This window comes from Ambystoma mexicanum, chromosome 6q, assembly GCF_040938575.1.
Source record: "Ambystoma mexicanum isolate Mex_15411 chromosome 6q, UKY_AmexF1_1, whole genome shotgun sequence".
Lineage (NCBI taxonomy): Eukaryota > Metazoa > Chordata > Amphibia > Caudata > Ambystomatidae > Ambystoma > Ambystoma mexicanum.
This window is the reverse complement of record NC_090937.1, coordinates 574335969-574362839: the sequence shown is the minus strand read 5'-3', so window position 1 is coordinate 574362839 and position 26871 is coordinate 574335969. Positions and strand designations below refer to the sequence as shown.

Genomic DNA, 26871 nt, shown 5'->3' with positions numbered 1-26871 from the left:
CACTCACTCCGCGAGCGGAAGTGACCGCAACTAAAAATACAGTTTTAAGAGTTAACCGTCTCAAAGGACAAGAATGTAACGGCTCAAATAGAGCACCAATTAGGAATTTTAGAACAAGGTTCAAATCCCAACCCGGCACCTGAAAAGGTGACGGCGGGAATACATTAGTGAGACCTTTGAGAAACTGAGAAATTAAAGGAATTTTGAAATAAGAACACTCCTCAGATGAGTGCTTAAATATGGACAGCGCCGCCAGGTGACCTTTAATGGTACCCACTTGCAGGCCCTTGTGGGCTAACGAAATCAAAAAAGACAGAACCACAGGAATGAAACATGAAAAAGGATCCCCACTCTTAGCCCTGCACCAGTCGCAGAACTTTCCCAACGGCAACGGTACAGGGACTTTGTTGCCGGCAGTCTGGCCGAAAGCAACACCTCCATCATGTCTCCAGGGAGGTCCTAATCCTTATACCTCAACCTTTCAGAAGCCAAGCGTGAAGGTCGAGGGATCTGATCTCTAGATGGAGAACCTGACCCCCCTCCCTTGAGAGCAGATCGTCTCGGTAGAGAAGACGACGTGGAGGGCAGATGGACAAGTCGAGAAGGTCCGGGTACCACGTCCTCCGGGCCCATGCGGGAGCAATGAGGATCATCCGGGAACCGAACCTCCGCAACCTCCGCAGCACTTGCGGGATGATGGGGACTGGAGGAAATGCATACAGCAGTGGGAAGGACCACTCCACCACAAACGCGTCTCCTAAGGCTCCTCTTGGAGGAAATTCCCGCGAGCAGAACCTTTGGCACTTCCGGTTGACACTGGAGGCGAAGAGATCCACTTGAGGGGTCCCCCAAAGGGCGAAGATCTCCAGGAGAATCTCCTGAGCCAGCTCCCACTTGTGAGAGATCGCGTTCTGCCTGCTCAGAGCGTCCGCCGTCTCGTTTTCGTCTCCGGCCAGATGAACTGCCGAGATCGAAATTTCCTGCTGGATGGCCCAGAACCAGAGCTGCATCGCCTACCTGCACAGAGGAAGTGACCCTGCCCCCCCTTTTTGTTGAGGTAGTGCATGGCCACTGTGTTGTCTGTCAGAATCAGGACATTCTTCCCTCGCACAGTCGGCAGAAAAGCCTTCAGGGCAAGCCTGACGGCCCTCAGCTCCAACAGATTGATATGGAGTCTGGACTCTGACGGAAACCAATGACCGCTGACTGTCAGCTCGTTGGCATGAGCTCCCCATCCCGTGAGGGATGCGTCCGTCACGATCGTCACCTCCGGCCAGGGCAGCCAAAACGGAGCCCCCCTCATCAGATTGCCTTCGATGGCCCACCACAGAAGGTCCTGGGCGACCGAGGCACCTGAACGGAGTCCGACATCCTGCTGGAGGACTGTGACCACTGCATCTTGAGAGCCCATTGCAGAGATCTCATCCGAAACCTGGCCTCTGGCACCAGAAGAATGCAGGATGCCATAAGGCCGAGCAACCTCAAGAACGTGAACGCTGGGAGACTCTGGGCATGTTGCTGAATGTGAGGAGCCCTCACCTGGGGAGGAAAACAATGCCCCAGGGACGTGTCGAGCACTGCTCCGATGTACTGGAGCCGCTGAGCAGGCGTCAAGTGGGACTTCTTTAAGTTGAGGGAGAAGCCCAGCTTGTGAAGGCAGTGGCAGGTGACGGACAGATCCTCGAAAGAGCACGCCCTGATCAACCAATCGTCCAGCTAGGGGTAGACGTGAATCCCCCTTTCCTGAGATACGCTGCCACCACCACCATGAGCTTGGTGAAGACCCTCTGGGCGGAGGTCAATCCGAACGGCAAGAAATGAAACTGAAAGTTCGAGTCGCCAACCGCGAACCTCAGGTACTTCTTGAGCTTGGGATGAATCGGCACATGAAAGTAAGCGTCCTTGAGGTCAAGAGACACCAACCGGTCCTGAAGTTGAAGGGCCTGGAGGACTTCAGAAAAAGTAACCATCTTGAACTTGTCCTTCCTGAGGAGCTTGTTCAAACCGCGCAAGTTCATGATGGGTCTCAATCCCCCGTCTTTCTTTGAAATCAAAAAATAAGGGGAATACCATCCCTTGTTCCTCTCTGCTACAGGCACCAGTTCTATGGCGCCTTTCTCCAGTAGGGATTGTATTTCCTGTGCAAGGAGCGGATCCGGACTCTTTAAAGAGAGATTCCCTGGTGGATTGTCGTGAGGCCTCTGCCGGAAAGGAAGACAGTAGCCGTGGGCTATGATCTCCAGAACCCACACATCTGAAGAAATGGCACGCCATTCTACAAGATGCTGCGCCAGCCTTCCCCCAACTGGTGAAGCATGGGCCTCATGACTGAGCTGAAGCGGCTGCGGCAGTGCCTGAGGGCAAAGAGGCAACTGCACAAGCAGCCTTGGCACCTCGAGTACCTTGTTTGCCATCTCTGGCGCTCCTACGGTGGCCCCTTTGACTTGCAGCTCCTCTCGATTTACTAAAGGAAGAGTACTACCGAAAGGAACCTCCCCTCCATTGCTGTCCCCTAAGACGAAAAGGCAGAGGTTGGCGAACAGCAGCCTCAACGACTTTGCTGCAGCTTTGGAGGTCTGCAACCTCTCAAGGCTCTCGTAAACCTTGCTGCCAAAAAGTTGTTCACCATCAAAGAGCATGTTGAGGAGCCCAGCTCGCACATCAGGAGCAAAGCCCGACTTCTGCAACCACGTAAACCTGCGTATTACAGAGCTCGCCGCCATGGACCGGTGACGCAATCTGCCATGTCCAGACCCGACTGAACGGACTCACACATGGCATCCTTGCCATCCTGAATAATAGTAAGAAAACGATCCCGTTCCTCTCCTTCAGGAATGTGTTCAGCCGCTAACGAAATACAGTTCCACAGAGTGTGCGTGAAACGTGACGGGGCACACACGGAGTTGGCTGCCTGTAAAGCCATACCCCCTGAAGAAAACACTTTCTTCGCCCAGCCATCAAAACACTTGTTGTCCCTATCGGGAGGGATGGTAGGGTACGACGCCTGCTTTGCTGGGGCCGTAGCCGCCTGCACCACCAAAATCTCCAGAGTGGGGTGCATGGTCAAGTAGCAGGGGTCGCTACTGGCTGGGCAGTACTTTCGCGGCAAAGACTTGCCCACTGCCGGGAGACTCTCCGGAGCAGTCCAAGCCATTGCCACCCTTCTTTGCAGAGCCACATAGAATGGCAGTACCGGGTCAGTTGGTGGACCTTGATCGAGGACATCCTGCAGAAAATCCACTGGTGGCACAGACCACCCCAAGTAATTTGTTACCCTCAACTTAAGGCGCCGGTACGAGGACTCGGCATGGGTGCCAGGCTCAGGCCTACAGAACTCCACCTAGGGAGAGGTGTCCAGACCACTGGCGTCGTGCAGCGACTGACACAGGTCTTCAATCTGGCTATGACCAGACAATATGTCGTCAGGCACCTCATCAGGCACCATACCTTCCTAAGACCCTTCATCCACCTCAGAAATGTAATCCAGAGGCTGGAATGAGGGCACAGAAAAAGGGACAAAGACATTCCTAGCCTTGGCCAGAGCCTTTCTGGGGGGTTCCACCGTGCCACGGGGTACCTCTGACAAAGCAGCCTTGAAAGGCGACGAGGGCGTTGATGGAATCTGCGTCGAGCGCGGCGCCGAAGGCTTTGACGGCGTCGACACAGTCCTCAAGGGCGGAGCCCCGAGCGCGTCCTTCGACAGCCTGGGCACCAATGGCTTCCTCGGAGGTGGAGCCTTGAGAGAGTCCCTCGACGACCTCGGCGCTGATGACTTCTTCGAATACTTCACAGGCTCTCGCGGTCTCGAGGGCGTCGAGGACCGGGACCTGGAACGGGCATGTCTAGGGCGACCATCCTTGTCCGACCGGGACTTCGAAGGTGCCCGGTGATCGCGACGACCGCTTGAGCTCGAAGGCGTACAAGTGGTGTCCCTAGCACGGTCACGGCCGGCGTCTTTCGACGGTGCGGACGGACCGGAGCCCTGCGACTAAAGAAATCGCCATCATCTCCTTTCGGAAGGAATCCCATTCCTCAGGAGTGGAATGCTTGTTGGAACAAGCAACCCGCCGAGGGGCAGAGTCATCAGACGAGGACGGGGAAGGCGACCGGTGCCGGCGCTTCCACGAGTGCCTCGAAGAGGCAGAGGAATGGTGGGACCTACTCCTGAACCGAGACCCCCCCAGACTTACGCCGACCATGCGGACACTTCTTAAAACCCGGCCGTGGGGTAGAAGAAGATGAAGACATGATGAACGTCACAAAACGAACAGGATTGAGGAACCAAAAGAACAGAACTCAGAAGAGTCGAGGCACGCCGGGATCTCCGAAGCGAACACGTTCACGGAAAAAACGGAACTGAGGCTACGGGCGTCGTGCGTCCTACTTAGGCCCTCGAGGACAGGGTATTGATGTCATCGACGCAGGACGCAGATGCCGAAAGATTTTCCGAAGCAGCACAGCTGTGGTGATTACTGTCATAGATATGGAATACGTCGGAGGACCCAATCCCCTCGAAACGGCCCTTCTAGATTTAAAAACACGAATGGACCAATATAAGGATAAAGGCCATCTTTGCATCCTCCTCCTTCTAGACCCCTCTGCAGCCTTTGATTTGGTCGATCACGACATACTGTGCCAACACCTTGAAACAGCTGCCCACTTTTCTCCAGAAGCTGTTAAATGAATGGACTCCCTCCTCTGCAATCTGACCACAAGGGTCTTCTCTGACACATCAGCAGCCTCCCCTGTCCTTGTAACCTTTGGCATACCGCAAGGCTCCTGCGTGGCACCCACATTATACAATGCATTTACAAAATTTCTATTTGATAAACTTGACAAAATGGGTATCACGTATACAAATTATGCAGACGATACGCAAATTCTTATACCTATCACTGGATGTTATGACAAAGACAACAAAAACACTTAAACAAAATCTACCTCGCAATCCAAGCATGGGTTGCTCTCAATGGACTGTGTCTTAATGATGAGACCAAGCTAATTCTAATCGGTAACAAAACCAAGCTAAGCAATCTCCCACAGCAATACAAATTATTCAACATTGATGGCAACACCATCACGGTCGCCAACAAAATAAAAACTCTTGGGGTCTATTTTGACTCCTCTCACCTTAAATAGACAGGTCAATGCCATAGTCTCATCAGCAGCCTATATCTCCAAACTCGTAAGAGCAAGCAGACCCTTCCCTCCATGGACAACTCCATCACACTGGCCAGAGCCTTGATACTCTCCAGGATGGATTATTGTAACTCACTATTTGCCAGAACAAGTATGAGAAATATAAAAAAAAACTACAAATAGTACAGAATAATGCCATCCAAGCCACACCGAATATCCCCAGTAACAAACACATATCGTCCACTAGGCGGAATATCCACTGGCTCCCAGTCCATGACAGGATCAAATTTAAAATTCTTACCCTCACACACAAATGGCTCACTAACAATGCACCAGCCTACCTTAGTAACCAAATCCGCAAAAACCCAATCCATCAGACCCACACGCTCCTCATATGCCAATCTGATTGCCACTCCCAGATACAGAAGACAGAAAGCAGGAGGCTTGAGCTTCCCGCCAATAGCAGCTAAATTGTGGAACTCCCTTTCCACACAACTAAGAAACAACATCCCTTTGGTCAGTCAGAAAAAAAACTTAAAACCCTACTATTTAGACTAGACTCATTACAATAGGCACTGAGTCTCAGCTGCTAAGGCTTCCCTGCTTGTGCTGACGCAACTGCCAGGGGTAACATTATGTATAATTACCCTGATTTCATAACTTCCTGGAACACTTGATTCTAAGTAAGCATTCAAATATTGTATATGTAACAAATCTATGTACCACCTATTATGCAAATGTATATGCAAATGTACAAATGTATATATGTCAACAAAACATGTAACCAACTTCTTAAGCCACAGCGCCTAGATGCCTGTGGGCTACACGCGCTTTACAAATGTACAAATAAATACATGTAACTGCAGTCTCCTTCCGGGCTGCACCATACCCATTTCGCCCAGTACTTGAAGTTGTCAAATGGATCGTCGAATGTTATAATCTCAGTCGGGAACAGTGGGCACTCCTTTATCTTTGCCCTCAGGTTATTTATTTCTTCCACTATTTTGTCCTTTTCTTCTTCAACGTTTATGTCCACTAGCACTTTCATCTCCATTGTTTTCTCAGTCATTTTGCGACATTGTGTAAAACAGATCTTTATCACACAGTGCTCCTAGTAATACTTTTAGTCCGTCCGCCAACCATATTGGTATCCATGACCATATATATGATAGCCAGCTCTGATCTTTTCCTGTTCCTTTTGCTTCCTCCTCCATTTTGGTGTGCATTTTCGATAATCTTGTTACTGCTTCTGTCAGTGTGCCATTCTTTCCGTCATTTGCAGGCACAAACGTGCAACAAGAACTCCCGATTTTGGCGCAACCTCCTCCCTTCCATTGCTGTGAGAAGGTCTAGAGCATATCTGTTCTAGAGAGCCATCAACCTTACTGCTCAAAGCTCTTCTTTTATCGTGTTGAAGCCATTTACTGTTGATTTTGTCTGCATCAGCTCCCATTTTGTAATCTGCAACCATTTCACGTTTGTGTACGTTTAAACAGCTAGAACTACTGACACGAAAAACATTTCTGTCCTACTGAACAGCCAGTGTTTAGGTGGCACATTGTCCAGTGACTCTTCTGATGATGATGATGAGAAGTCGTTTTCTCTTTCCACTCTCATTCCTACTGACCTTTTCTTTCTTTTCGTATTGTCCATTTTGGGGAATTCGTCTATCTTGATGTCTCTCTGCAGTACTACTAGTGCTGGCATATTGATGTGTACCAACGAACAAACTCCTGCCCAGTTGGGTCGCAGCTTCTCGTATGCCTTAGATCTGCACGCCCAATAGTGATCCATTAGTATGGCCGTCCCAGTATTCATTGCTGGATGTTTTTCTGTATACCTGCACTCTGTTTTTTCTCCAACCTTTACTGCTCCATTGTTCTAGAAACACAATTCTGATCTCTTCAGTGGTATTATGGGGATTGGTCCAGCTTCATTGTCCACCCAGGTCAGTAACTTGGTGCTTGCATCCCATTCCTTCAGATACTTGTCATTTTCTCCTTGTACTGGGTTTACTGATGCTTGTACTAGGGTGAGTGCCTTGCTACCTACTACTCGCTCCTTCCATCCTTCAGCTATGTATGCCTGGCCATACACAAGCATTTGTGGTCTTTCCCAACATCCCGGTACTCCTACTTCCTTGGGTCCTTTCTTGGGGCATGGTAATTCCATGAGTGTTATCGCTTTTTGTTTCTCCTTCCTGTGGGCCGTCATTTATGTATTGTATGGCCTGGTCTAGCTGCCAGTAATTGTTCATCATGTCAAGTGTCTTTATATAATTATCTGCATCGGAAAATGTTGCCTTGGACATCCATCTCAATGTTGCCGTTTTCCCTTGGAATCCTCAGGTTGTAGGCATTGTGCTCTTGCTGCTGGTATTTCAGTTGCTATAAACGTTCTGGAGGCACTCATGGCATAGGGGATTAGTGAGCAGACATAGCACTACCTAGTGGTTTCTTTACCTACTTTGTTCATGTGCTTGTACCACATGTTAGATACTCCGTATCAGTGAGATAGAGCCCCCCCCAGGTCTGCATCTTCACTGCATCTACCTCTCCTTAGTGTACTTACTGATCCACCCAACATGGTCGTTCCACCTGCTAGAGTTAGTGTTGTGTTAGTAGAGGATGCAGCGGTATTGCTAGCAACATGGGATATTTGCCAAAAGAGAAAAGCAAAGACACCACTTGGAAATAAGAGATAAGACAAAATAAGCACTTTTTTTAATAACGGTTTCCATCACTTACGCTCATTATCGTTGTCATAGTAGACTTGCCTAATGTGGAAAATCTCCTGTGCCTTGTGGCTGGCAAAGTGAGCCTCAAGCTTGTTACGTGCAATTCGTAAGTACTTTAGCGTTTTAAGGGAGCCCATTTGTTCATGCGATGTGACACATTTTTGGATTTCATGTTCAAGTTCCTCCCTGAGTTTTGTGTGACATTTTGTATTTGCCGCTGTGTATACTATGAGGTCTCCTCGGACAACTGCCTTCATGATGCCCGCTGCATTTTCCTTGAAGTAATTATCAAATGCATATGCAATGGAGTCCCTGAGGTCCATGTCCCCAAATACTGAATCAAAGTTTGCCAAGAGGGTGTGGGGGAGGGTCAATCTCTGCACCAGTAGGTCCAGTTCCAGAGATCCTGGTCTGAAGGGATGAGTCTTCCGATTTGAATGCTGGAAATACATGGAACTAACTACGGTGACACCAGCAGCATGTCAATTCTAGAGAAACTCCTGTGGTCATGGGAGAAGAATGTAGAGTTGCATTCACCTTTATGCAGGAGACGCCATAGATCAATTAAACCCACTTCCATGTGGTGCCTAGCAAAGGCTAGAGGGTTCTTGAAGTCGGAGGTGGATGAGGGGAATGTTTTGTTTAAGTGTGGATTAGGTACAAGATTAAAGGCCCCCTCCAAGACTAGCTGGCCTCAATAAAGGGCATCATTCCTGCTAAAATGACAGCCAAGAATTTACTATTTCTTTTTTTAACCATGTTTATTTTTCAATAGAGGCTTAAGTCATAACAGTATACAGCCATCAGCACTTTGACATGTCAATACATAAACAAAACATTTCGTTTCAGGGTTGATGGCATCCGTTGCGGTGCAACTCAGCTCCCATTTTCGTAAACGTTTAACTGTTAACCCTTCCTCCCCGATTCCCCTTCTCCCCACCCACTCCCCCTTTCCCATTTTCTCAGAACTTCTCAGTTTCTCCTCCAAGGTCCGTGATGCAAGTCCTTGTCCTCTTGTTTTTACTCATCGAACATTAACGTTTCTCAGGATCCGTGGCTTAAAATAGTGGGCTTTTCTGTCCTCCACGTAGTCATGAAAGGGGTCCCAGATCGACAAAAAATTCAGATATTTCCCTGCTTTTAGGGCACAGAGCTGTTCAATTGCCATAACTCCCCAAACCTTAACCCACCACCATGGTGCTGTTGGGCCCTCTTTAGTCTTCCATCTTTGTGCTAGCGTCATTCTCTCCGCCGTCAGGAGGTGTGTTATTAGAGTGGCTTTGTTTCCGGATGCCGCATATCTACCCTTCGACATTGCTCCCAATAGGATTATTTTAGGCGACCACGGCAGTTCCGCTCCTGTTATATCCTTGATGTGCCCCAATATTTATTTCCAGTATGTTACCACATTTGGGCACATCCAACACATGTGGAACAGGTCTCCCCTCCCCCCACATTGTCTCCAGCATTCGGGGGATATTTGTCGTTTATTTTGTGTAGGCGGTAGGGGGACATATACCACCTGTAACAGAACTTGTACGCCCATTCCTTGATTGCTGTACATTTGGATAGTTTATGCGCCCTCAACCAGATCTGGTTCCATTCTACTTCCGTAATTGTTTCCCCCGTATCTTTTTCCCAGTTCTCCTTATATGGGAGTTTGTCTGTTGGTTGTGCTTTGTCCAGTAATCAATACAACCTAGTTATCCCCTTTGTAGTTGACCCCTCCTGCATTGTTAGTTCTAGTCCTGTCGGGGTCCGTGCCCCTGCTCTTTTCACCGATGGGTGGGAGATGCAGCATATATTTAAATCTTTGATTTTCCCCAATACCAAATTTCGCTTTGCAGTCGATAAAGGACATAGGGACTTGCTGGAACATATCCTTTAGGGTCAGGAAATCCACTCCTCCCCATAACTCCCAAAATTGACTCTGGTGTGAAGTCTGCATTATGTGCCAGGGGTGAAAACGTGCCAATTCCCTGTGGTCTTTTTTTCATACGCCTTGCTTGGTCCCAGCTGCGCAATGTAGCTTTGGTGGCTTCCATCAGATTACCTCCTCTCTCCCGGGCGTCAGAGTTTAGGGATTGCAGTGCTTTTAACAGGATTGTAGAGGCTGCCTGCTCTATCCTGCACCATCCCTTCATAGTGTCCTGACTCGTCCATTGAAGCATTGGCGCAGGTTGGCCGCCAATATATACCTACCAATGTCTGGGACTCCCAGGCCCCCGAGGAGCGCTGGGCGCATCAGAGTTCGCCTTTGAATTCTCTGTTTTTTGTTCTGCCAGATGAAGTTGAATACAGCATTCTGGAGTTCTCTAGTAATTCGCAAGCAGGGAAGCAAGGTAATTTTTATGGCTGCAATCCTTGCAAACCAGGAAAGCTCTTGGCCGTCCCACCTTTGCATATCATCTTGGAGTTGCTTCCAGAGTGGTACGATGTTTGCTTTAAATAGGTTCTCAGTCTTTCTTGTTATGTGGTCCCCCAAATACTCTAGGGATTCTATTTCCCAGGTTAATGGAAATGCATTCTCCAGGCTCACTATGTCTTCCCTCTTTTCTGTGATGTTCAAGGCTTTGGATTTGGAGTAATTTATTGCAAAACCTGACACTTCAGCAAACTCCCTTAACTTCGCTATAACCTTGGGCAGCGTGTTTTTGGTATTCTACATGTAGAGCATTACATCGTCCGCATATAATGCGATCTTGTGTGTCACCCTCCCACACTTCGCTCCCTTGTTGTTTGGGTCACCCCTTATCTGGACTCCAAATGGTTGCATCGCCATTGCGAAGATCAACGGGGAGAGGGGGCAGCCCTGACGAGTACCTTTCCTAATGTTGATCTGTCTCGAGCTCTGGCCGTTTACCATGAACGACGTGGATGGGAGCTGGTAATTTGCTAGTGCCATGCTTGATGAATTTGCTAGTTTGCTTGATTAAAGTCACCCCACACCTGAAATTTCCCAGCACTAACTTTAGGTACTCCCAATCTAAACTGTCAAAGGCTTGTTTGGCATCTAGAGCTGGCACTGCAAATCTTTGGTGTGTTCTCGTTCCCATGTCTGTTACGTCTATGACCCGCCTAACATTATCTTGGGTGTGCCTCCCCCGTATAAAGCCAGCCTGGTTCCCGTGTTTTATCTCCGCAGGATTCTCATGAGCCTGTTTGCCAGTATTTTAGCATATAGTTTGGCATCCGTATTTAGGAGTGCAATAGGGGGTAGCTACATATTGTACAAAATTACCTACTCCCAAAGGTTCGACCCCCAATTTTCTAAATATATATATATTATATTTTATCACTTTACCCCCATATATATATATATATATTTATATATATGGGGGTAAAGTGAATACAAAATGTATAGGGGTAAGGTGGGGGAGTTGTGGGGGGGGGTCTCTACCCCACATATAGATTTGCGGAAAATTGGGGGGGGTGGAGGGGGACCAGGAATGGACTTTTGGGAGTGGAACTTTCCAGTTCGGTAAAATCACGTAGATCCGGTAGCTAGCGCATTCCTCCGGATCTTTACCTGGTTTTAGGGTTAGTATTGCGACGGATAAAAGCGGTTCTGGTAAGTGAACTGTAAAGTCTCTGCAGAAGTTCTTGGAAGTAGTTTGTAAAAAGAAGAATCATATGTTGGGTCACAAGCGGATTAGGCCTGCGAGTTGCAAAAGTTTCAAGCACTTTCACCGCGAGAGGTAAGTACTCTCAGTCTTATTTCACAGTACCTTACAAATGAAGAAAAAGATGCAGCTGATGACTTCTGTTCCTGCAGATCTCGCTATTCCTGTGCCTCAGTCGCGGGGACAAGAGGGAGGACATCGGGGGACTCCTGCACTGCACTGGGACCGGTCAAAAAGCTGGCACTTGGCAAACTTCAATTTCGGTGGCTGTGAGTAAAGCACACAAACTGGCGTCACTCTCTCTGGTTATATGGTTTCTTGCAGCACTCGGAGGAAATTCGACCAGCTCCGATATAGGTCTCCAGGTGGCTTACTTGTGAGTGGATTGGTCCCACCAACTCAAAAGGGAGAAGTCATCCTTGCAGGGTATTCTGTGTCGATGTGAACTTGGTGATTCAGACCTGCAGCAGGGTTTCACCGGGCAAACCAACGGTCCAGGAGTTGCAGCAGCCATCCTCTTCAAGCTGGACAGTCAGCCAGCCAATCATTACAGAGTGCATTTGGATCTCCTAGGAGACTCCTCCCTCAATTCCTGCCCACCCCAGACACTCAGGCGCCAGAGGCGGTCTTCACTCCTGAAGCCCGCCAAAGGCGAATGAACAAAGAGACCAAACCTGGTTTGCCGTGCAGAACAAAACTCTAGAAGGACCTTTCCACAAAGAAATGGCAAAAAAAAAGACTGGGACCTGTTTTTACAGAGGGGGTATGAGTAACAACAAGGTATGGTAATTTAACAAAGCAAAACAATAGAGAAAACTACTGCCTTCCCTAACCATTATATAACAGTAACCGTAACAACCTAAACGGTTCAAAGGGAGTATCAACTACACAGGTCACAGTGATGACATGCAGAACCGGCTTGTATTTCAGTCCCTTTGCGGTCTCCATGGGATTCGTTACCAAAACGACAAATCTTTACCGGGCATATTGCCAACAAGTACGCCGCTGCTACACACACATGCCTGGAGCTACAGCCACGGTGCTGATGAGTCACCACCCTCGTTTGAAGTACAAAGCGCAGTGCTGGCCTCCACTCTGCACAGAACTACTTTCTGATGACGCAGAGCAGCCCGTCATGTCAACCCCAGTGAGAGACATACTGGAACACGTTATCTAGTTAGCATTCATTAACCCTTCCTGAAGAAGATGGTCTGAACCACTGGCACCATCGAAACCGGTCGACCTCCTAGGTTGTGGTCTTTTACATAACCTTACGAGATATCCCCATGAGTTATAGGGGGTACTCCCTGTGTTGAATGTTTATTACCTCACGTGGAGTGAGTTTTTAAGGATACCTAACATAGTTTGGTGTTTTTTATTTGTATATGTTGTTCTATGCATAAACCACCAACGTGTGATTAGTTGCAGCCTACGTGTGAATAAATGTAGTACTGAAATTCCCTCGGCCCAACTTAACACGTTAGCCTTTGCAGCTCTTCAACACAAGTTTTAATCATATAATTTGTTGTCGAAAATCAAAAAGTTGTGGTTTATGCTTGACGTTGCTTGCTCTCTGTTATAATTTTCTGACAAGTTGCATGTACTGCCCACATAATTGATGAGAATTAGGGACTTTTATCCTTTATCCCTCTTAGATAGGCAGTGCATCACTCGCCATCTAGGGCTAGGGTGTTCTTCTTGACGGTCAGTCAGGCCACTGTCTCCCCCATTTATTTTCTTTACATGTCATCACTGTGACCTGTGTAGTTGATACTCCCTTTGAACCGTTTAGGTTGTGTTACGTTTACAGAGGGGGCTCAGACGCCATCTTGAAAAACATGGCTCCCGCGATTTAACGCTACCGGCGCTCCCGTTCTGGAAAAATCATGGTAGTTTGTTGTAAAACAACTGCCACCAGCCATTCTGAGAGGAAAGGGTAGCATTTGACTGCTACATGAGTATCTAGACACAGGGGATACTAAGTAACCCCTCCAGCACTCTATTGTAAGATTGGGTGTGCTGGGTCTAAGAATTTAAAAAGACTAGTAAAGTCAATTTCACTTTACTTACTCTGGGAAACAGTAGTTTATCCCAGAGAAGGTATTTAAACCTTGGGAATGCATGTAAATGTTTCCCTGTGCCACTGCACTAAGGCTGCTGTGTGACACAAATGAAAAGATGATGCATATGGAGTTGGTTAGACTCCATAACCAAAACAAACACAAGAGTAAAACACATTTCAAAACACATGAGAGAGTGGGAAAAAGGGCCACATTGTCTCCAGGTAAATAAATCAAGTCCTCAAAATCAAGCAAAGTTGCTGGGGGTCTCCAAGGTGAAGGGAATTAGTACATTTATGAGAATTCTCCCCAACAAAGGTGTTTGTTAATCTAGCTTCCATTCCCTTCAGGCAATTCAGGAGCTCCTCCTTGTCAGAGGCCATCATGTTCAGGGGGGTGGATTTTGCCGAGGTTGCGAGTTCTGGTGGTGAGGAGGGAGACTGGGTGTCTGTCTGTCGCCTTTGTCTCCAGCACTTCTCCAGCTGGCCTTCTTGGCTTCCGATTGGGTTTTTTGCTCTTGATGGGCCTCATCTTGATTTGGTTTTCGGCATCGGGATCACCCTAACCGGAATTGGTGTAACGTTGGAAATTCTTCCATAAAGTGTTCTTTACCCCTTTTTTCAGTAGACCCTCTTTTATCCCCGTTTCTGCTGCCTTCGCATTTCCTCAGATTTCTTCCCACTGTCTTGGTCTAATTCGCTTCGCTCAATTCCTCGGGTACCTGTGGTTCCTCGGGCCTGCATTTTTGCAGCGTGTCCCCCTCCACACCTCACCACCTACCTCTGGGTGTGACTGCTGTGGACGGGTCCTTTAGCTTTCAGGCTGCCTCTGCAGGTTCTTCCACCCGGCTACTGCTTGATTTGTGGTGTCCTTTAGGATTAAGTGGCATCCTATGGTGCAGCACAGTCTCAGACTTTGCCGGGACCACCCTCTTGGTGGTGGCGTCTGACGTCTATCTATATTCTCTGTAGGCCCCTTCTCAGCCCCCTCAAACTCCAGGGCCCGTCCAGGGACAGCGCAGAGGGGCACCTGTCTGCGGACTGTGTTTTCCTGCCCCCTTTGGCCTTGTAAGGTGGATATCTTCCGCTGCACTTCCCCTTTGGCTAAACCAAGTTTCCTGCAGGGCTCCGTTGAGTGTTTTTGAAATGGGGGTGAGGGGCCCGTGGTGGCGCCGTAGATGCTGGCTCAGGGGCTTTTCTGGCCGTGTCGTGGCCCCCTCCTAGGGCTTTGCAATGCGATTCGTTTTGGTGTGCTGATAGCAGGTTCACAGTGAGTCTTCTCGTATGTGCCCTGTCGGGGTGTTTATCCGGCCGTATCTGTGAAGGGGCCCCCTTCCGTTTACTTCAAGACTCGACTCACAATTATGCCACTAACGAGTGTCTCGGTCTCCACCCCGCCCGCCTTCTGGGTCGCTATTCAGGTGTGGGTCCCCTCCCGTGGGTTCTTTTTGACTGCAGCTTGTGCCAGTCTACTGTTCCTGCTCGGGGGGTGCTGCGTTGATCACCTACACACTTTAGGTTTCCAGTGAACCTTTTTGTTTCCCCCATGTGTCTGGGCCGACTATTTCATTTGCTTACCAGCAATATGTTGCAAGCAACGTCGCACTCCGGCTCGTGGGGGGGATCCACTGGGGCCACCGACACTCACACTTTCTTCTGAGTTCCCAGCTCAGGGTGCGGTCCGCTATGCACCTCTGTGGGCGGGCGGATCCCCCGCCTAGGACGCAGGCGCTGCCCGTGGGGTCCCAAGCGACGGCTGTTCCTCCTCTGTGCACCCAGCGATTGGATTCCTCTTCCCTCGTTCCGGACTCACCTCTACTCTGGGGGTATCCGGACGCGGGTCGCCAGAGCCCGTGATGCACTCCCTGTGGCGCTGTCCAGAATTCACTATTTGTTTTGTTTGGGGCACATAAAGAGATGATGGTGAACAAATGACCAAAGTAAAAGCCCTTCAAACCCACGAATCTCCCTGTGGTGTCATATTCAAACTTTATTCCCTCAAACTTAATTCCTCATGCAAGTATGATTCCAGTACCACATTTTTTGTGCCAATTGAAGCAATATATTGACGTAGGGCGTGTGTGTCAGTTGCGTTGCCTGTGTGTGTCTGTGGGGTAGAGGTGAGTTTCAGATATAATGTTGGGAGAGTGAAGCCCTTGTACATTCATAGTAAGGACCCTCATGCTCGTTGAGGAAGTATTTCCTGTCTGATCAGTCCTGACTGTTGTACGGGTCATATTGTGTTTGGGTTTTATGCAAGTGAGTACACACTGCTTCAACTAGAACAAGCTGTCATTTCCTGCATCCAATTAAACCCCCATTTTTAGACAACATACCCTCTCCTCCCATCCCATCAACGCAAGAATATAAAAGAACAATACAAGTAAAAGCTATTTCCCTGATAGCTCAGGGGTAATTTCGGCAGGCGACAGAGCCGGAACAATGATTTCCAGTCTAACGTTCAAATAGGTGGCACAGGACTTAGTCATTCATTTGGCTAGCCAGAAGGGGAGAACGGAACCACATGTTATAAATAATATATATGTTAAGGGAAACGGCGTGGATCAGCATAATGCCAGCAGTCGAGTAAAATCCATCGGGGTAAGGCAGGACATAGGGTTTTTGCAAGAATATGAGAGCAGAGAAGTACAGTGGTTGACTGCTTAACACATCAGAAGCATTGTCATCTCAATTGTTCAAAAGGTAAACAGTGCATATGATAGTTTGTTCTTTGATATTTACCTGAGATTGCTTAGCCTGCTTTCAGCACTTTCTGTAAGTTTTCTTGTCTCTTCTCGCCACCGGTTGGTTGCTTTTTGCTGAGCCGTAAGTAGCCGTCTCAACTCATTGCCAGAGTTTCGATTTCCATCTTCTAGCTCTTGCAGCTGAATCGTAAACCCCTGTTCCTTCAATGAATATTCATGAGCCATTGTGCATACCTGTTGCGATAGTGACAACCTATGATGCGCCTGTCAATAACATTCATACTCTACAATCGTTAGGTCAAAGACAAGACAGCTATACATTTGCAGTATTACAGGATACAATAAACACTAGCTTTGAGAGCGTGGCTCTTTTAAAGCATATTTCTTATTCCAGTTTGTGTTTTTGTGTGCTGTAGAATGGGAATTCTTTTGCAAAGTCTAATACAGATTAGTGTGAGCGGTGGCAGCAAAATGGTGTGAATACTGTGGGTCACTGGCATCCTAGAGTTGATTTCTAGCCCTGGTCAGTTTGTCTTGGTAAAAGTGCAAGTGGCAGCCTCAATTGGGCCATTGAGGTTCAGTTTATAAATGTCACATGAGTATTGCATAAATATATATATGTGCAGGTATTTAGTCTATTGTGTCCTATACACATGTAAGACCTATGTGGGCACATAAAGCCATCTTGCACCATGTTTGATATTACTTTGGATGGAGACATTGCAATAGAGGCATAAAGCCTTCAATACAGGAGTCCTCCCTGGGTGACAAGTAACTGCTGCGTGGATTCAGCTCAGACACTTGCAGTCTTCTTACATGGATTGCAAGGCCACCGACATCCTGGGGCTTGAGTGTTCCCTAGAAAGTTGTAAGATAAAGTCCAGTAACACCTTTGTTCCCTCCAAGGGTCCCAGTATTGACAGTAGGTAGGGACTAACTCCTTCTGAGGACCTTCCCTGTGGAGTAAAGAATTGATCACACAGGCAGACCCTATCCTCAATGTGTACTGAATAGATTAAGACCTCCCCTGGTTTGTTACTGCCTGGGCCAGGCACACCTTCGACTTCCACTGAGGCACTGGAATAACTTGCAAAGACATCTCCACATTGGATGTACTCTACAGAGGGAAGTTAACCAGTTCTCACCATTTTTGGACTGGGACATGCAGCTGAATGCTTTGAGTGATCTGGCCTGATGCAACAGCCATGTTCCATTCTTATCAAGCACAGCCTTCTTGACATGGGACATAGCACATGGAACACTAAGCTTCCCACATGTTAAGGCAGTTTTTGTACCACTCTCTGTTAAGGGAACTACAACTATTGAGCTTATTGGCAGGGGGCAACACATCTGGCAAGAAAGGGAAGCCAAATCTCTCAAGGTAAGTAACGTGAGGCAGAGCGACAAGACTTAACTCTTAGGTAGGGGTAGCAGGCTAATGCAAAGGTACTATTAGTACAATTAACAGGGGGTGGGGGAAGCAAGGGAACCCCACATTCGCCCCCAGTGGGCCTGTACAATTGTGTACTATTGTGTATAATAGCTAAAGGATTCCAATAAGTAATGATATATTTTAGCAACTGTTACCTTAGCAATACAATTCAGAGTAAAATATTTACAGTGTCACCAAAATGACCTACAGTTTTAAAATATATTCACAATTGAGAAATGCAGATCATAACTTTTAAAATGCATTTCAAATTGCAGGTAGGTGCTAAAATAATATTTTTTGGTCCAGAGCTCACAGGCCTCCTTGTGGGTATTGAGAGAAACCTGAAGGTGTCTCTCTAGCTAGTCCATGGGGATCTGCCATCCAGGTGGCCAGGACACCGCCATCGCTATTGGATCCAGTTCCTCGGGATGGACCAGTGAAGGAGGATCACCTGGATGGGGGGTCCTTGGGGAGTGGGAGACTGACGGATGAGACGCGGTATCCCACTTCTTTCAACACCTTTTGCCCATTTTAGCACGTAGGATATTCCAAAACACTGTCCTCCACGCCCCTTTTCGGACAAGAACACTTTCACACAACACAAAAGACAACGGACTAACACCAGAGCCATTTACCGGATATGTCATAATATAATACAAGGGTCAGGCAATTGACCAAAACCACCCGCACCTGAAGGCCCTTCCCTTTGCGCACAGGGATAAAAGGTGGAATACGAGAGCACAGGACGAGCTAGGTAGACTGCACGAGCTAACTCAGCACAGCAGTTAAAGAGGAGGAGAAAGATGGCACATACAGAGAAGGTGACAAGAAGGGTAGCGACCTTTCCCTTTCCCACCAAGGCCTGTGAAGCCTCCGCAGAAGGAATGATAAGACCGAGAACAATAGCCAGCGTGTGTTGCAGCAGATGTCTACGGTACATGAGACCCTCCACCACTGATAACCAAGCCGGGGAGAAACGTGGGTCTCTGTGGTACCAATCTGGATTTGAAGGAGAAGAACACAGCGAGGGAGTCGAGGGAAGAGCTGAAAAGAATCCAAACTGTGTTGAACGATAAATATCCAACGGCTAATTTGAACTTTTGAGAACCTCAAAGATACAATTGGTGAAATAGGGGGAAAGCCAGTAACAGAGGTGTTCGGCACCATGTGGGTGCTCATGCAGGTAACTCTGGGCGATTACTCGATGGTAGAGACTACCACAACCACAAGGCCTCGGGAAGAGGCAAAGAGAGGTCAAAGTGGTCAGACAGTGGTCTTGTAAAATACTCTGTACCGTCGAAAGTCTTTCACCGACAGATGATCGAGAAATCTAAATTAATCCTGCATGGTGAAGGTTAGTACATGAACAGTGTGTCGACAGGAATGAACCCGACGGAGGGATGTCCACAGTGAATTGTTTGAAAAGACATTTAGACTCGTGAATGCAAGAAAGCAATTGTGAACCCGAAGGAGGAAGGCTAGCGTTTGAAAAGGAGTCCGAACCCGAAAGAGGGAGATCAATGGGTGGAAAGTCACCACCCAAAATTAATTGACAAAGGAACTGTTCAACTGATTTATCGAATACAACTTGGGAGGGGTCTGCGCCCGGAAGAGGAGGACCCAGGTGTGAAGCTGTCACCCAAAGTATACGTGGAACAGAACTTTGCATTTGTTTGTTGAATGCATCAGGCCCTCGAAGGCAAGCGACTTTTTTATTTGAAAGAGACTTAACCATCGAAGAACCTGATAGCTGGTGCAGAACTGTCGACTCGTGCTGGGAAGGCTCAAGTGTGTGCTGTGCTCAGGAAATCCACCTTGTCCCGTGCTCAAAACCTGGGGAAGAGAGACTCCTGGCAATCACATCCTGACTTATTATTTTGTGAACACGTCTTTCTTTTTTGAGAACATTATCCCACACTTCTTTTTGTTTTTAGATTAAGGATTGGCAATAGGTTTTCTTAGTATAGGCCCTTTTATTTTGACAACGCAACAAGGACTGCCTTATTTTTCATTTTATGGTCAAAGCTTGCTGCCATCTTAGATTTAGGTTAAGTGTTTTTCCACCCTGCATTTATAGTTCAATAAACACCCTTGAACTGTGATCACTTGTGTCTGTCTTTACTGTTGCCACCATGAGTTCCTTACAGTACACAGGGAAAATGTCCTGAGGTGGGTAATTACACCCAGAGTCAATTTTGGAAAGTTCCAGAGCAGGTTGAAAGTTTCATAGGAATCAATGGATTTACAGTCAAAGGGCATCTGCTTAAATTACAGTAAGTCATTTCTACACCACAGATGTAGATTCTGCAGCAGCCAAACCCAGACAAGGCCAGAAGAAACCCAAAAGAAGAGATGCTGGGGTCAATGGATGAACCAGAAGCCGTAGAGGAAGATACAGCAAGGCAGGATGACCTGCAATAGAAGACTATGGGGAATGCAGTTGAGACTCGCCAACAGGAATCTCGACCACAGACCAGAGGGACCCCTCAGGGTAGGTATCGCGGATAAATGTCCACCAACGGAACCAAGGGTATGTACTCATGTTGGCAGTTTCTGAGGCTCCAACACAGCAAAACAACCCTATAAGAACATGGCTTCTTTTACAGAGACTGTTTTCATTATCAAGTGCTCAGGGTCTTGCACCCTGGGCCAGCAACGACTGAGATGACCCAGGAAAGAAATGGAGGGCCTTCAAGACTGTAGTGAAGATTTCATCAAGGAAGGCTAAGGGAAGGCAAAGGAATCCACAACAATGGCTCCCGGTGGCCAAAGGATGAAGGCAATAACTAATCCCAGGACGGGGACAACAGCTGGAAGCACCTTTGGATGTCCCAAGTAAAATATTGGGCAGGGTGTTGAAGTCTCAGCACCTTTCGGTAAAACGGCAGGGACCCAGAGCCATGCAGAATATCTGGCAGGAAATTGTGGGATGCAGCAGTAAATGGCACAGAAAATGGTTTCAGCACAGAATGCTCGACCCAGCAGATGTGGGGAGGTAGCAGGAGTCTACAGGAGCCTGGAATGGACCTCCAGTGGCAAAACACCCAAACTGGAACATGCCCAAGACACTGTACCCAGACAGTATGCTAGGTAAGTGCTTTAAATGGAAAAATGTCAGGAACCGGCTGGAAAAACTCTGTAAGCAAGTCAGCAGACATGCTTCTTTCAAGCAGCTGAACAGGAAACCAAGAGTGAAGCAGGATCCGGGCAGGGTCTTCTATCCATTGCAAAAAACGGCTGGGCAAAAGCCAGCCCAGCAAACACTACGGGCGCTGAGGCAAAGGGTAAGATGGCCAACCACACTGCGTGGTCAGCAGGACTGCCACTTAGCCAAATCTATCCGTACAGGAAGTGAGGGGGAGATTTTAGGGACTGGTCCAAACCTTATTAAACCAATATCGAGGCTGCCATTGTGGGCTCACAAAGAGCACACATGGTCAGAACGTCCATTTTAAGGTCACCCCTTGGTTGCCTTGAACGAAGGGAGCCCAAAACTATAAAATTAGCAAGAGCACGACTTTAAAAAATGCACTGTTGCGCCAATCGCCATCAAAACAACCCATTGGTCTACCAATGCGGTAAAATGCCTTGTACCCCTGATGAACTCAAAACTAAAGTACACCTGCCACTAAACTACTCGCCTAAATCCAATGTAGGGTGACATAAGCATAGCATGGCAGATTGGTCACCTTTAGGGCGACTCAATACCATACACCTTAAAAGTGCTGCAATGGCAGGGGGACTTCAGGAATAAAGGAATGAAGGAAAAAGAGCAAAAGGTGGCTGTAGAATCCCCAAAAATAGGAATTCCCTCTTAATACCACCGAAGCAAGTAGGCTTTTGCTAGAGAAGAACAGGAAAACTTAATTACCGTTAATGTTCTTTCTATGGATTCTCCTCCCACAGATTCTTCTTCTGGATAGATACCTCCAGCGCTGGCTGTTCTCAGGGAAACTCACCAGGTTGCATAATACTGCTTGAACACCTTTCCCGGCTCTCGTGCACCATAATTCTGGACAGGACGTTGACACCCACATGTATAGTACACACTACACCCCCTACCTTTTGTTTTTATTAAGGGATTTATTGAGCACGGACCTAGCTTTGAGAAGCAACAGAGCGCTTTACAGAGGTATACAATAATACAGATACTCAACATCGGTACAGCTGTACAGGGTGGTGGGGAGAAGAGGGGTGGACAGCGTCTAGCGAGTCAGGCGGTGCAAAGGGCGATGGGATGGCCTAGGTGTAACAGAGGAGAGACTCCTTGAATGAAGAGGTGGGTCTTGAGTTCTTTTCTGAATAGTAGCAGTGTACATTTATGAAATTCTCATTAGCTGCTCATCACTTTTCAAATGAGCACTTGTCTCAACATACTTTTTTCACACACAAAAAAATGTAATACATTTTTAAATGCATAAAAGTACATTAGTTACTGTTAATTACTCTTAGTGTAATAAGAATTCAATCGGATCAGTGGGTTTGGGGTTTACAGTGCAATGCAAGAGTTTTCTACACATCTAAAAATACATCATTCCATAAAACTCAGCAGTGAAAATACTGTTACATTCACTCTTCCAATCTTTCATTCAATCGCATCTACATTTATCCCTCTGGATTGAAGGGCCTGAAAAGCCGTTTCCTTCCAGACATCCCAAATCTCTCCCTCAGGCAAATGAGACGAATTCTCAAACACCATGGCCCACACAATGTGGGAGAACATTGCCAACACGCAAGAGATGTTTACAGCATTCAATGCCATGCTGCCCAAAGCAAAAACCTTTTAGTCCACCATCTGCAGGAGGGTCGACACTGATGGCTGCCTGCACCACCTGTCCGTGAGGGGTCCGATGACTCGATAAAAAAGTATGGCCACTACACGCCAGTTTAAACTATTTTTGTCAGCTAGTTATCGATTGCTTGGGTCCAACGTGGGTGCTGACATAACGCAATTAGCGGATCAGAAATTGATCCATCAAATGGGAGAACTGTCTCCGATTCAAGACCCTTATCTAAGATGTCAGTCAAGTCTTACTATAACTGCGGCTTCACTGGGGCAGCAAAACCCAGAGCAGCCACAACTTTTTCAATCACCATGCAAAACTGCACTTTTGAGGTGCGCGTATGGTGTCACTTGATGCAAGATCAGGGACTTGTCTAGACCGTTCGCACAGTGTAGCCCCAATGGTAACATGAGTTCCAACTGGACTGCCACAAAATTTGGCAGGGGATTGAGGCCTGCACCCGACAATAGTTCAAACGCAAAAGGGACCGGATCACCATCATTGCAGATAGTTCTCGTAGTATGAAAAAATGACACCCTCAGTTCCAGGGCATTGCCTAAAGGCAGAGGATCAATTGCAGCAGAACTAGTGGCAGTCACAGTAGAACTCGATATGCTAAGGCTGGCCATCGCTGGTGGCCACTTCAAGGTGGCTGAGCTTGAGGGCATATGGCCCACCTCTTTTCAATTTTCCTTGCTCTGTTGGGCACCATAAATGGCTAAAACTCTGACGCCAAGGGCAAAGCCCAATTGATCGCAGCCTTCGCAAACAAAGCCAACATCTGATTCTTAAAATCCTCCCACTTCTCCCTGGAGGCACCCAGTCCATCATCCGACAAATGGCTACCACCGCTCCTAGACCTATGCTTGCTCATTCTTCTAATGAGACAAGGAAGAAGAAAGATGAATCACACTACACAACTGAGATCACATTTCGGAGTTCTTGTGTAGCCTGGCCTGCCTCTCATCCCCTTTCTCTAGAGTCGGCTCTTCAGTGTCGACTTATGAGGACAGAGGAAGAGATTGTGCTAGCGACAGCCTTACTTTAATTTAGCAGCCCGATCCCTGAAGGCGTGTTGATTGATTGGCATGAGCTGAACTGCTCCGCGTCGTGGTATGTTCCCAAACACCAAACAGAGCTAATGTGGGTTGGTGATGGACATCTTAAAGCTGCAGTCTTGACAGTGCTTGGAACCCAAAGGCTTGGGACTAGGCAGAACGGTGTCAAATGTTCATGCAAAGAAGACAGTGACAAATTGACTTCTGCCCTGTACAAGGATGAGTAAATGCTAAAGAGCCTAAACTCAGCCCTCACACTTCCACTAACCAAGAGCCAACACAATCATAAAGGTAAAACAGGCACAAGTGGGAAATAAACCTCCTTCACCTTTTGTGGTAACGTGGGCTGAAGGAAGGCTATATTTTCAAGAGGTGTGTGAATGTGAAACAGTAGCAATACAAACAGCGAAGCATAACAGTCCAAAATAAAAAAATGTCCAATGAAGGATCTATACAAATGTATATATACTTTAATTAAGCACACCATATGCAATAACAACTCAATAAAAAAACACTACAAAAACCCAATCCTATATAAAGAACACAGAATAGGCAAGATAATCAGGTGCAGCCCACTGTGTAATGAGACGGAAGAAAAGTCAATAAAAACCACAATGTTCAAAACAGATATGTTCTTGAGTTGCAAAAAGGGATTAATGTGACCTAGCTCGTCTCACGGGCCCACATTCAAACAGTGGGGGAAGTTACCAGACAATAATACTTCTTGCAGTGTCTTGGTGGTTCCACAACAGCAAACCAGACTTCTCATCGCTGATCAGGGGTTCGCGTCATTTCGAGATGGAGCAGTTGTCCAGCAGCAAGCAGATGTTGAGGCGACAATCTGGAAGAAGGCTGTGGTCTGAAGCGAGCTCGAGCGATGCGGACCGTAGTTTTCACCAGATTTGGTGGCGTACAGGCTGATGATGGGATGTGCAGGAGAGCTGGTTAACTGCAGGGGCTCGAAGGATGTGGTTCAAGCAGCAGACCACGGTAAGTTCAATCAACAGCAATAAAGAGGCTGATGGTCCGAGAAGCGATTTGAGCAAGGCAAGTGCAACAGTATTTGTCTCTTTGAGCTGAGGCAACAACTAGCTACAGCCGGTGCTGTGCGTCGGGGCACGAATTGGAGCTGAAAAACCCACTCCATGGTCTCAAGGACAAGATGGATCCTTTTCTCCGGCTCCCAAACATGTGGGAGGCTGCTGAGGTACTGGGCAGCAGTGTGGCTGGCAGAGATGCAGATCTTGTTTCAGCAGCAGTACACCCCCAATGGTCCCTGGGGATGGTTAGGGGACAGAGGTTGCCTCTGCCTTGTAAAACCTGCATTAATTCAGACATGATATCAAGAAATAGTGGGAGACCCCTTATTTTAAAAGGCAGAAATATGCAGGTCATTGGAAAAAAACAAGCCTGCTTTAGGCGTCCAATCCCTGTCCTTGGATCAATTGGATTAATTGGACTTTGCCTTCTGACATCACACCCAAAGTGCTTTGTGCTACAGATAGTGGAGGCGACAAGAAGGAAAGATGAGGGCAGAGAGAAAACAGATGGTGGAACCTTCCTCCAGCTGTAAAGCGCTCCCTCTGTCTACACTAAGCCTGCTGCCTTTCTTTCTTAATAGAATCAATGGCCTTTTAGTATGCAGAACCCAAGTGTGAGGCCATTCCTTTTGTGGAGGGGTGTGCTCTTTGATTCCTGTTGCCAGGACAGCTACAAGTGAAATAGCTGTTTCTGGGGTGGGTAATACCTGCCCTCACAAAAGAACAAAGAGGCAACTCACATGGCTACAGTGCGACTGGATGCAGCAAGGACTGCCCATCTGTGGAGAATACATATAATAACCTCTTTCACAGATGAACTGGTCTCACATGTGCGTCATATCAAATGTATGTGGCTTGTACAACTATAAGAGATGCTGGCCAACATAACCTAAAATCGGGTATCTATAACCTCTAAACCAGCTTTGTGCCACTGATGGAGCAGGCGCTGCAGATCAGGATACTGATCCAGCAGTGTACACTTAACCTTTGGCATGGATCTTTGGTAAAGCGGGACCTGGTTAGCAGGTTACCATTTCTGAGATGGAATTCGCTGCTTCCTTTTATCAGTTAAAAAATCAAAAAAAGCCAGGGCTTCTACACACTTGGCAGATGGCAATTCCACACAGACTTTCCAAGAAAACAAGGTGATGAGCGTGCTGCAAGGGTGCAGAAGTAAGGCTCAGACACAATGGTGGCATGTTTTTAGGTAGAAACTTTAATTAAATGAAAAAGGGTTGAATAAATGCCTCTCTGTCCCTAAAACTAAGAGGGGTTTCCCTGCCTCTAAGAAAACCAAGGACTTTGTCAGAATGTCCAAATTATAAAGTTTGTCACTGCTGTGTCTCAAAAATCCTACATCTGTCCCTAACACTAATAACCTAAACGAACTGCATAAGGATGATCTCTTCCCAAAGTGAAGTGTTCTGTGTAAATCCAAGCAAAAGATAAGCTCCCAGTCTCTTGGCCAATCACAAGTTGCAAAAATAAAGAAATGTTCGAAGCTGTAGAACTCCAAGGTTGGTTCATAATCCTTTCCCCTAGATTTCGTCTTATAGTGTCTCTCCTTTTGGGGACTCTCAGTCCTGTACTTGCTTATACAAATGTCGATAGGCAGTTCACAAGAATATGCTCCTTATGCTGCTCCTCTTTATCCCACCAACTTGGCACATTCTTCACTTATTTTGGATGTGGGCACCAGACTTGCAGTATTCCGAACAGCTTGGTTTCTTCCTTGTCAAGCAAGTGTCCTCTCATGGACCATCCCTCTCTTGGGTGCGAGTCCCAGACTCACAATATAACTGCTTGGTTCGCTCTCCTGCCAAGAAGTTATCTTTTCATGAACTTGGGTGCGGGTCCCAGACTCGCAATATACAAGTCGGCTTGGTATAATCTCCTGCCAAGCCTTCGTTCTCTCAAGGATTGTCCCTCTTTGGGTGCGAGTCCCCAGATTCCTAACATTCACAGTTGCTTGGTTTAGTCTCCTTCCAGGCAACAGTCGCAACATGGACTTTTTCTGTTTGGGTGCGAGTCCCAGACTCAAAATATTTTACTTGGCTTTCTTTCAGTTTCTCACATGGGTATGTGTCCTAGACTCGCACTTCATTCCCAGTGTGTCAGACTCTCTTGATCCGGCTTCCTCCTTCAACCGCTTGCACCCCCAAACCTCCAGCACAACTCGGGTAACCCGCGTACCTGTTTGCTTCTTTCTGGTAGGTACCGGCATTTCCAGGGCAGCTGCTGCATCTTTGGAGGCTCTGGTCACCTTCAGGGCTTCATCACGGTCGGCAGAGGTT

The 26871-nt window shown here is 47.4% G+C and overlaps 1 protein-coding gene across 3 annotated transcripts in view; it reads right to left on the bottom strand.

The window, feature by feature from the left end:
• The window catches only part of SCLT1 (sodium channel and clathrin linker 1), a 1687870-nt gene that overhangs the window by 83943 nt on the left and 1577056 nt on the right, over positions 1-26871 (bottom strand). For all 3 annotated transcript variants that reach the window (XM_069631056.1, XM_069631057.1, XM_069631058.1), the window contains exon 19: positions 16301-16497. In XM_069631056.1, coding sequence (XP_069487157.1) covers positions 16301-16497 — 197 coding nt within the window. The remainder of the gene's footprint in view (positions 1-16300; positions 16498-26871) is intronic.